Raw genomic sequence first — 12,221 nt, forward strand, 5'->3', positions numbered from 1 at the left:
TATTAAAATCAGCCCATCGTTGCCTAAACCCGTATCTATACCTACACACTTGTATATACGGAATACGCATGGTAATATTCTTAAGAAATACTTTATACATACAGGCCAAGTTTTCCCTTTCGCTCGCTGGCATGTTAACCTTCATCCGTCCCTCGGGTCTTTTTCGACCCGAAGCGATTTTGTTTTGCAAATATATCTTAAAATATTAATACTACATATCTGTAATTTGGTGACTTTGATTTTGTTGAGATAATAAACTAATTTTTGAAAAGAAAAAATAAATATGTTACCTGGATTATCTCTTGTAAAAAAAGTAACACTCAAGTCCCTCGGGTCGAAAATGACCCAAGTCTATTTTAGGTCAAATTATTGGAATTCCCGGCGCAAACAGATGTTTATTGTTTATCACCTTCTAAGAAATACTCTTTTGAAGTGATTATAATAGAAGATAATTTACTTGAATTTTCATCGGGAAATGATACCTGCTCAGAGACGTCAGATCATATTGAAGAATTGACTGAAACTTCTGATAGTGACATAGATGATGTACCTCCTGGATCTACATCATATCTTTCTAAAGAAAAAGGTATTAAATGGCGATCAAAGCCTTCAACATAGCCGTCAATCATCATCAAACATGATTAGAACTACCCCTGGAATCACAAGGTATGCTGTTTCTCGCATATCAACAGAACTCTGCATTTCAATTATTGTTTACAAATTCTATAAAAACTATTATTATTCAAAATACCATTTTGGAAGGAAATCGTGTATAAAGAGGATTGCAAAATATTGATATTGTCAAATTGGATGCATATATTGGACTTTTGTTGTTAGCTGGTATATATAAATTGAATAATGAGGATTTGGAAAATTTATGGCACGAAACAAAGGGTCGACATATATTCAGGGCTACTATGTCACTAAAACGATTCAAAATTATATCGAGTCATTCGATTTGATGATCGTAGTACACGAGCTGCTAGAAGAAATACTGACAAATTAGCCCCAATTCGAGAACTTTAGAATAAATGGGTTGAAATACTACCATACCTTTATAATCTGGGCGAAAATGTAATAATCGATGAGCAATTGATTTCATACAATTCCGTTTCGACAATACATGCCAAAAAAGCCGGCTAAATATGGGATTACATTTTGGGTGCTAGCAAAAATAGTTATGTTTGGAATATAGATATATACACTGGAAAAGTAGCTGGTGAAGCACCTGAAAGGAATCAAGGAAGGCGAGCGGTTTTAGATTTGTGTCAACAACTTGATGGGAGAAATGTAACAGTTGACAACTTTTTCACTTCTTATGAACAAGGTCAAATGTTACTTATAAAAAAAAATACTATGATTGGCACTATTCAAAAAAATAAAACGTCAATTCCACCCGTATTGCTCGAAGTAAAAGGCAAAGCAATTTTTACTTCAAAATTTGCATTTACAAAGAATACATCTTTAGTGTCATACATTCCTAAAAAAAAGAAATGTGTTGTTCTTCAGAGCACTCTTCACATAAGGAAGGAATTGTCAGGTGGTTCTGAAAATAAACCAAACATTATATTAGATTATAATGCAACGAAAGGAGGAGTTGATACCTTAGGCAAAAATAGCCAATTACAGTACTCGAAGAAAAACAAATAGACGACCAATTACTTTTTTTGCCAATATATTAGATATATCTATATCAAATTCATTTATTATATTTACATGAGTTTATCCAGATTGGAATATAAAAAAAAATTATCAAAGGAGAATTTTCATTGAAACCGTGGGCAAATTATTGATAAAAGACAACAATTTATATTAGAACAAAAATGCACAACTACATCTCCTTTAGAAGTACCAACAGCAAGGATACGTGTTCAAAAAAAAGGTAGATGTCACATTTGCCCAAAATCGGACAATAAACATGCATTAGAATGTAAATATTGTAAAAGATTTATTTGTAAGGCACTTTCCTATAATGTATGTAATAAATGTAATAAACAAATAATTAACCCATAAATCGCTCTTTATTATTCGTAAACAGTCAATATTACCGTTACTAATAAAATTAATTTAATTAATTTGCATTTTGTTTCTTTTAAGTCAAAAATTTCTACCTGGGTCGAAAAAGACCCGAGGGACTTTAGTGTACAGTCGATTTGAGGGACGGATGAAGGTTAAGTGACGAGACTGAGTGCAATTGTACACACTTATTTTTCACTCACTCTTGTCGCTTAGCATGTGAGTGAGCGGAGGGGAAAATATCTCAGCGATCGGGCCTGTGTGTATTTCACTGTCGAGAGATCGAAATATTTTTAATCTAGCGTAGAACGAGACCATGCTATACCTTTATGTCATTGTTTATGTACGCACAAAAAACTGCACGTGTTTTTCTGCAAGACAATCTTGCTTTTGCGAAATCCATAGAAAATGGATTGGAAATATAATAGGTTTCTTATTGTATCCAGGCGGGGTACCTGTATTTCAGCAAATACCATCAACCACAGAGCAATTAAAGTTGGATACCCTAAATGGGAATCATGGCATGTAATGGGTTAAAATTTAAACTATTTTTTCAGTATTTGTGCCTACAATTATTTTTGAAAAAGCAGAAGAAACAACAATAAATTAGTTTTATATATAAAGTAATTTGTACAAGGTAATTACAATGCGATGATTGTGGGTGATCCCGAATCATTTATTTATAAAATTAGTTATTCGTTTCTTCAATTATGCATGTGCCATTATGATTGATTATCAATATTATTCTTTTTTCTAATGAAGAATTCCTAGGATAAGTGTAAAACTCATCTGACTGGCTTTGGCAGGAATTCAAATTTGGTAATTTTTCACCATTAAGAGAGTTCTGAAGGTGCAGTAATGGCACAATCATCTAATATGCCACCAATCATTTTTTGTCAAGTCTTCATATAAACATCTTGCAATATTATAGTGAAACATAATGATCTTTCTATTTTCCCAATCTGAATAACTTCTATAAGTATAGTCAATTGTGCGCAGTTTTTAGTATACTCTTTCAATTCCACAATATTACCTTATTTGGGAGCCATCTAGCATTTGCGATGGTTGTAATTTTTCACTCAGCTTTTGATCGTAATATTTTTCGACTAACGTTGTTGTTGGTCATCAGAAGCGGAATACATTTTTACCATCAAAATTTCATTTTCTAAATCACGCTGAACTCTACTAAGCATCTTCAAAGTAAATAGGGTAGCAGTATTGCATACAAATCGAGCATTAAGTAACTTGGTATTTAAATAGACTTGGTATTTAAATTTAATAAACACATTTCAGAGCTTTGTTCTAAAAGTTTTGATGACATTGTGGCCCTTCGACTGATATTCAGTAAGCACTAACTTTTATAAAAAACAAGTCATCCAAAATAAATCTGTAAAAATAACTTAAAATACTTAGACATAACAAGCGGCACATATAAATGATTAAATAACATTGTTATTTCGACTAAATGGAACAAGTAGTTGCTGAAATTGCCTTTTATTTTATTATTAATGTTAACTGCTTTTTCGGTATCAGCATACAAAATCCAGTCATTTATTTTTAAGAATCTCATTGAATTGGATCAGATAAGATCGTTGACGGCACTATGGAGCGAGAGCAGAGTGTGAGTACACTTTATATGTTTTCAATATGAAAAATGTTTCACATTCTATAATTGAAAGGGGTTATGATAATGTTATAAACATTAATAATTACTAATATTATAATATAATAATGAATATTTTTATTAATCTGTAGCAAAAAGTATAAAACGAAAACATTTATTTGCATGACAAGAAAGCACTGCATAACCATTACAACATTTTACTAAAATTTACTTTTAATTAAGTTATTGCTTTATTTAAACATTTAAAAAATGTTTTAATTAGTTTAATCATTGACATTATTAAAAAAAACAATATATACATCAAACGATTGATTTCAGGTACAAGTACTTTATAAATGATTTAGCAAAGACTAATAATAATTTGCAAAATGATTCGGATCGTAAATAAAAATAATATATTTTTGTAATATTTTTACTAGGTTAAGCAATCGAAAAATGATATATAGAATGCTGCAAAATAAATAATAATAAAACAGTTTTAGCAATTATAACATCAACAAAAATACCACAGCCATTAACATACATTATTAGATTAAGTGCAATTTTATACATAAATATATACCTTATTTTTATCATTATTAGATCAGTCAATGATTGTATTTATATAAACAAAAATGTGTGGTTTGGGTACAATAGCTTTTAGAAAAATAATACATACAATTTTATGGCTCTGTAATCAAATAAATGTTTCATAATAACTATAAAGCAGAAGCCAATTATTAACATAATAAAAATAACATAGAAACCATTAAGCCCAACAAAAATTAAAATAAAACATAAATAACAAATCACATACCTTTTTATTTTCATTATTCTTATCGAATATTTATAGTATCAATAACATTAACTTTAATGAACTTTACACAATTATTTAGCTGCACATTGCGTAATTTGCTTCCGAATCTTACTATTAAGAACATTTATTTAGATATATCAAAAATAAAAAAAGTCAGAACGTTCAAATAGAAGCTATTTTTATTGCATGGTCCCATAGAATAAAAAAAGTAACTTTTCATCACTAAATACAATAGCAGAACCGATTTGGTAAACAAAGACTAGATTGATTTAGCATAGAAAGCGCAAAGTATCAAATTGCTAATACACTGTTTGATGTCTTAAGTTTAGATAGTCCACGAAAATACATAGCTTCCCATTGAAAAAATGTTTAATATATAATGCGCGTTATTTATAGTTAAATCTTATCAGCTCTGTTTTTTAAATTGTTTAAATATATATATATATATATATATAATACAAGCTTAACACTAACACACTAGATATTGTAATATATATAATTAATAATATTGAATATAATATTGCACAGAAGTTATTTGCATTTCTAAGAGGCACAGTGTGCCTATAAAAATGTGTACGTCAACTTAAATCTTCAAACTGTTATTAAATCTCATTAATCAGGTAAAATATTACTTAAATATTTTTTAAGAAGCACTCCTAACCTATCCAAGTTTCTATAGTTGTCTTACTATTTTAACAAGCAGGTTATAAGCCAAAAAAACTTAAAAATGCAGAGATCATATTGATTAACAAAAAATTGCTCACAAGAATTGAACATATAAAATAATTGAGCAAAACCAATTATTCTAAAGCAGTGGTCTTCAAACATACTTATTTTATAAAATAATATTTATCCTTGAATGAAAACAAAACATACAAACATATTATCAATGTAAAAGAATTGAGTCATTAAGATTCACAACCTGTTATTATCAACTTTCTTTATATAAAAAACGCATTGAATTCTAACACATATATATTTCGTTAAGTAGATTGAGTTTTTAATATTTTTATATAAAATTCTTGCTTTGACAAAATGCTCTTTGAGTATATAATTTGGGCTTTAGAATGTTGGAAAAATGTAGAATTTTCGTTATTATAAATCACTATTAAAAAAATGCACAATTTGAATATAAAATTATCAAAAACTTAATCTATTAATAACATATACATGCTAAAAAAAATCAGCTTGTAGTTTTATATACAATACACGTGTATCACATTTTTGTGGAAAGAAACTTATTGTGGATTTTTTGTTTTAATATTATTTCTTACAAATTTATCTGATACAGGTAATTAAATTTAAATTATAATGATTAACTAATTCAAAATAGCAAAGGTAATTATAATCTAGCCTATAGCTCGCCTATAATTGGTCATTATTACAGCACATTTCATTACTCAGCCTAACTTTATTTATTTATAATGTGAAAAAATCATTCATTATTTGATAAATATATATTAGGTAATCCCGGAATTAATGTCGTTTTTTTAATAGGCAACTTTGGCTTAGTATTTTTGGGTCCGATGAGCAGTAAAGACGTGCGCTGTAATTTTTTTCTTCTCTGTGATCCTTTGCCTTTCTTTTAAACAAAAAAAATCTTTTCTACCCCATTTACAAACAATGGCAGAGACGTGTTCTTCGGAAACACATTTAAGAAGCTGTGTGCTGTTTTCGTTTCATTAAAAAAAAACTGCGACAGAAGCAACAGAATGCATTTATGACATTTACGATGATATACTGGACAAAAGAAAGTGCCAAAGTTGGTTCAAAAAATTTCCAACGGGCAATCTCGATTTGAAGGACGAGCTTCGAAGTGGACGGCCCAGTCTAGTGGATAGTCCAGCTCTAAAGGCGGAAATCGAAGCAAATCCGATTATGACCATTGATGAATTATCGAAGAAAGTCGGCACATCACGGTTGAACACCCATCGTTATCTTGAGAAACTGCGAAAAGTTAAAAAATAAGGTATCTCGGTTCCTCGCGCGCTCACCGACGCAACAAAGCTCAACGCCTCAACACATGCAAAATACTGCAAGAAAAGCAACATTTTACCCCGTTTCTCCATGACCTTATCACCAGAGACGAAAAATGGGTTCTTTATCATGATATAAAAAAATAGAAACAATGGTTAAATCGAAGTCAAACCCCAATTCCAACACCAAAACCAGGACTACATCCTCGAAAAGCATTATTGTGTGTGTGGTGGGATTCGAAAGGTGTAATTTATTATGATGTTTTAAAACAAGGGCAAACTGTTACTGCAGCCCTCTATTGTGAACAGATGGACAAATTAAATACGACGTTACAAAAAATTAGACCTGCTCTTGTGAATAAAAGTAATGTCATTCTTCAACATGATAACGCCCAGCCGCATGTTGCCGATATTACCCGTAAAAAAATCCAGGACCTTAGCTGGAATGTTTTATTGCATCCACCCTATTCTCTGGACTTGGTACCGAGCAACTTTCACTTATTTCGCTTTTTAGAAACGCAATTAGGGAACAAAAAATTCGACAATTCGACAAAAACTGAAATCGGGTCTTTCGGAGTTCTTCAAATCTAAACCAAAAGCCTTTAATGAATAAGGAATTTTAGATCTAGTAACAAGATGGCAAAGAGTCGTAGATAACACTAGAAATTACTTTGTATTAAAAAAATATGAAATAATTGAAAAAAAAAAATAAGTTTGAGTTTTAATAAAAAACGACATTAATTCCGGGATTACCTAATATCTATTACACTAGTGAACATTTAAATTTTAATCCAACGCTATATTTGTCAAAATCTGTTAAAGCAGGCGTAAAAACTCAATGACTCAAACACGTTATATAACAAAGTTGAAGTGTTACATAATCTGACATGTGAAAGGGTTGCGAGTTAGGAATGGGTTAAGTACATATCGATATAAGTATGTTTCAATTAAATAAATTAGGTCAGAAAACGAGATATGTGCACATCAAAAAATAATTCAAACACAATCGAAACGTCTTTTGAATACATTTTATATAAAATTATTCAAAATACCCGTTCTTCCCGATCACACAGTTTGAACACCACTAAATGATACTCAAGCGTTTTTACAACGTATGCGCGAGTCCTTCGAACACTGATATGAAGCTCTTTACTGCAAAGTGGCTTGTTCACTTTTGTCGCTGCTGTTCTCGTCGACGATGTCGGATATGATGTAAGTCGAGTTCTTCTCTAGCTGCAGAAACTCATGTTCGGCTCTTTCGTCGGTCGCCGCTTTGAACATGCTACTTAACGCCTTGTACGTGTATCTCGTTTCGTCTAAATTGTATCTTAAACCTAGCAAAATGTTGAGAGCTGACTCATCGTACATGTGGCAGCCTGAATATCGGTACTGAGGTTTCTTATCAAACCTACAGCCTTGAGACTGCGCCCCTAAAATATACACATTTAATTATTAGAATTATGTATTTGAACACATTTGTTTTCATAAATCTGTCATAAATACTGTTATGCTTTGAACTAATGCCTAGTAATTAAATATAAATATTCAGATTTGTTCATAACAACGTTTTTAAGTAACAGTATTCGTGACAGGATAAAGTAATACACACTAAGCAATCATACCTATAGGAAATATGCAATCTTGGGTTAACGCGCACTCCACCCAAGGTAACATAATATTATTGATTATCGTAGACGATCGAACTAACACTAATTGGATCACTTCAACCATAGGTAAAAATAGAAAATTGTCGGCATCGGTTTGAAAGTACTCAAACATCTTCGGATGTGTTAAAGACGACACTGCATGTCTAGATTGCATAGCGATGACTCCTACGCCGGCGGCCGCTGATTTGTACAATTCGGTTATCTTGTGTGGCTCTCCAACAAATCTTTGATTGCTTTTCAAGAACACGATAGCTTTCACTTTAATTAAAGCATCCTATAAAGTATAACGATTATGAATATACATTATTATATAGTGTTACAGTAGCATGCAAAAAAAAAATACCCATCACTTTTCGAAATCATAAGAATATATTGGTAAACCCTTGTTGGATTTATCTTAACATTTTATCACTCATTTAGGGGTAGGTTTATATTGTTTTAGCCAATAACTGTAAGCTTTCATGGTAAATATAAGATAAATTTTACTGTTATGATTTGTAGATTTTTCTTTGTTTATTATAGATTTAGTAAAAATACAACATATCTTTAGTTATGTACGAAATATGATGATTTTGTAGGTGATGCATATTTTGTTTTAAAAAATCAAAATTTTACTTGTATTATAAGCGGTCGATAAGCATGGAGCCGTTCAATTGAGATGTGCGACGGAAAAGCTGTGAGATCAAAGTTTATCACCATACATTTGGTGCTGTTGCAATAAGTTTGAACCTGAAATATTTTTTTATAATAAATACACAAGGCTGATTGATTTAAAATAGATCAATGTTACCTTATTCAAAGAATACTTTGATAGACCAAGATCGTATATGATCAAAGTGTGATTCGGTAATTTGTATGCTACATTGCGTATTAAGCCTATGACTTGAGCAAATTGTCCGTCGAATGCGTAACTAACAATGGACGGTATGGACGTGTTTTGCCAATCATCGTTAGGCTTTCCGATGAGTCCCAGAAGGTTTAAGTATTTTTTATCTGCTTGTAAATGCTTTTCTTGTGCCTCCTTTAAATTTTCCTACAAAAACAGTATTTAATATGCAATAAAAATAAAAATGAAGTCAATTTGTATTTCAGAATAACCTGAAAATGTTTAATTTGTTGATGCGTTTGCGATACGATGCTCTGTAATGAATCAGGTCTTTGCGAATTGATTATAATCAATACCAACCCGCCGACTAGGAAAGAGAATATAAGAAAGGTCTTGGTTCTCATGGCTAGAATACATATCTGAAATCAAAAATCGAATATATTATATCAGTACAAAAATAAACTAAAATATTTTTAAGCCGTATGAATGACAAATAAAAAGCTGGATTGTGTAAAAGAATGAACTTTATAATTTATTTTCAGTGAAAAATAAAGTCTTCAAAGCTCCAATTAAAAAATAAACTAAATAAATAAACCCTTTGGACGCGGAAATCGACTAGTCACCCAATGGATTTTTTTATCTCTACGCAAAAATCAGTAAAAAATGCTTTTCAAGAAAAAACTTTTTTGTGAATAAACATAAAATATCATTTAAAATAAATAAAAATTAAAAAATCAGAACATTTAAACACAATATCAAGGTAAAATTTGCCTTTTCCAAGAAAAAAAAACAATTAAATATTATTTTTGATTAACGCGTCCAAAGGGTTAAGCAAATGGAGTACATTAGTCATCCTTCAATTGATAATAGAAGCGAAAATATATAGCCGAGATTTGGGTTAAGATAAGCACTGGATTGGCACAAAAACTTGTCCTAATTCAAGAATCAAAAAAGCAGTATACTTATTTAGACTTTCAGCGTAAAAAAGTAATTAAACATGCGATGATTTTGTGAACTTTTTAAACAGCTATTTAAAATCATAAGTTTTAGATATAAGGTTTAGTTTTTAGACATACTTGAGATAATGAGAAAAGTTGTTAAAATAACCATCTTTTAGACTTCACACATGATTATGCGTTTAATTGTTGTAATTACCTGAAGTAACCGACGTGGTTAATCACTGCTGATTGCATTATTCGATAGTCGAAATAGCTCCTGTCAAACGTACTGATGCCGCATACGGTGTTGCCATAAGCGTTGCGTAAAAATCAATATCGACAAAACAACCGCCCACTATTATTATTAATTATCGCTGCTGAAAATAAATTAAAATATCATTTTGCTTACACTATATTATCATTTAGATTTATTATTTAGATTTTTGAATGGCGATATTTTTTAAATATACCTACATGTATTTAATTTCCTGATTTATAAGAAAAAAAATAATTATTCCTAAGATGTTAAAATAAAATAAAACTATCTTTATATTAAAAATATTATACATTATTTAAGTACCAAACGGATTAAAAATTTAAAAAAATATCAATGCAATTTTTTAAAAATATATTATATATAAAAAATGAAATTTAAATAAATATGAAATCTTCGGTCTTCTTACACTCGCACAGTAAATACCACATCAAACGATAATGTATCTTGACAATTGTAACCTATGTAACCTATGTAAAAACAAAATGTAATCCGCAAGAACGACAACACAATAGACTGACACTGCTCGGAGAAAAGTAATACACTTATACAATAGTTTGTTTCGATATATGTAATACTAAATAAATTGTTATCAGCTTCCCGGTGTCTATTTCTGGCTGCGAAGTCAACCCCACCGGGCTTCAAAAACCGAAAAAAAAGTATCAGAAGCATTAGAAAACCTTAACAATGTAATATTATATACATACTATGTTACAGTCATTTTAGACTAGCAGTGAATAATTAAATATATTAATATACATGAAAATATAATTTCACTGGTATACGCCGGTGAAAATATAAGTTTTGCTAGCTGAGTGGTTAAGACAGAGTGATTACATAGAGACACATTTGCAAGGAAAAAAATACACAATTGAACCTGATTTGTGCACACGAGTTAGCGAACAGTTATTCATGACATATTCAATAGTCAGACCAATACTCGCTCGCACCTAACAGTTTTGGTAACATAATCGTCCTATATTTTAATTCTGATAGTTATATATTATGATTATACTACACAGGTTCACAACATATAGATTCACTGTAAGTAAAAGTGTGGCCAAAGACTCGGAATTATCGATTCGTCGGCGTTTGCAGTTTTTGGGCTTTTTTTATGGCTCCCTTTGACGCATTTTGCATCTGGACTTATATATACATCCGTATAAAGTTCAGATAACACAATAACTGAACTCAAGAGACCATAGACAGCAAAGAACTACACAGATTGTGTATTAAAGCAGCAGGCAGTTGATGCTGATTTTTCTCTGATGAGGCACATTAAAACCTATCTGGATATGTTAATAAACAAAATTGCCTCATATGCGGCATGGAAACGTTGGAGCACCTAAAACTAACATCCGTCAAGTTACAGCCGAGATAAGGATCAACTGCTGCAAAAGGTCCAGAGACGGCCATTTAATTGATATTATTTTTCATAACTAATGAAATATACAACTGGTCGATCTGTTATTTATATATATATATCGTTCTATATTTTTATTCTGACCGTATGCTATTTTTATTCCAGCCATTTGATATTAATTATAATCCTGAATAATATAATTATGACCAGACTGTTTTTTATTCTGACCCAAAGTTCGTTTAAATTCTGACCTTTTAATTTAGCGTCCTATTCAAAAATAACGAACGAAAATATAACACTAACTCGTTCCGGATGATATCAAAAAATGAAACAAATTCCATTGTTGCCGGACTTAAGAAAACCCAGAACAAATGCATCTGCTCAGCAGCTTGAATAGTCAAATAATATATTAATAAGACAAAACAAAAATATTACAGTTTCGCCCCAAATAAGTTTCAACTTTTCCCCAAACTAGCATCAGTTTTAAGAAACAAACCCAGTGCATTCTAAATAATAATCTATTTGGAATAAATTGCGTTTGTAAATCAATTGAATTAAATTACTCACTGGGGTTTAATATTATCTTATGAATTACTTATCAATAACTTATATATGACTAATAATCGGTATATATTATTTTATATTTATTATATAACTGATATTGTTATCAAAATTTATATCGATAATATAATCTGCAAACAAATCGCATTTAGTATTATAAAACTTTTATTACTATATAAA

General features: G+C 30.5%; 1 protein-coding gene across 1 annotated transcript; it reads right to left on the reverse strand.

Moving 5' to 3' along the window:
* Positions 1–7,306: 7,306 nt before the first annotated feature.
* LOC148229838 (uncharacterized) lies at positions 7,307–10,198 on the reverse strand. The gene is made up of 6 exons (XM_088197951.1): positions 10,061–10,198; positions 9,178–9,324; positions 8,870–9,112; positions 8,695–8,808; positions 8,035–8,353; positions 7,307–7,842 (listed from the first exon to the last, which is right to left on the reverse strand). Exons 2-6 carry the CDS (start codon positions 9,307–9,309, stop codon positions 7,562–7,564), a joined length of 1,089 nt encoding a protein of 362 aa, XP_088054077.1. The 5' UTR covers positions 9,310–9,324; positions 10,061–10,198; the 3' UTR covers positions 7,307–7,561.
* Positions 10,199–12,221: the final 2,023 nt, after the last annotated feature.

This window comes from Plectrocnemia conspersa, unplaced genomic scaffold (assembly GCF_051122295.1).
Source record: "Plectrocnemia conspersa isolate PC_06_02 unplaced genomic scaffold, ASM5112229v1 ptg000011l, whole genome shotgun sequence".
Taxonomy (NCBI): domain Eukaryota; kingdom Metazoa; phylum Arthropoda; class Insecta; order Trichoptera; family Polycentropodidae; genus Plectrocnemia; species Plectrocnemia conspersa.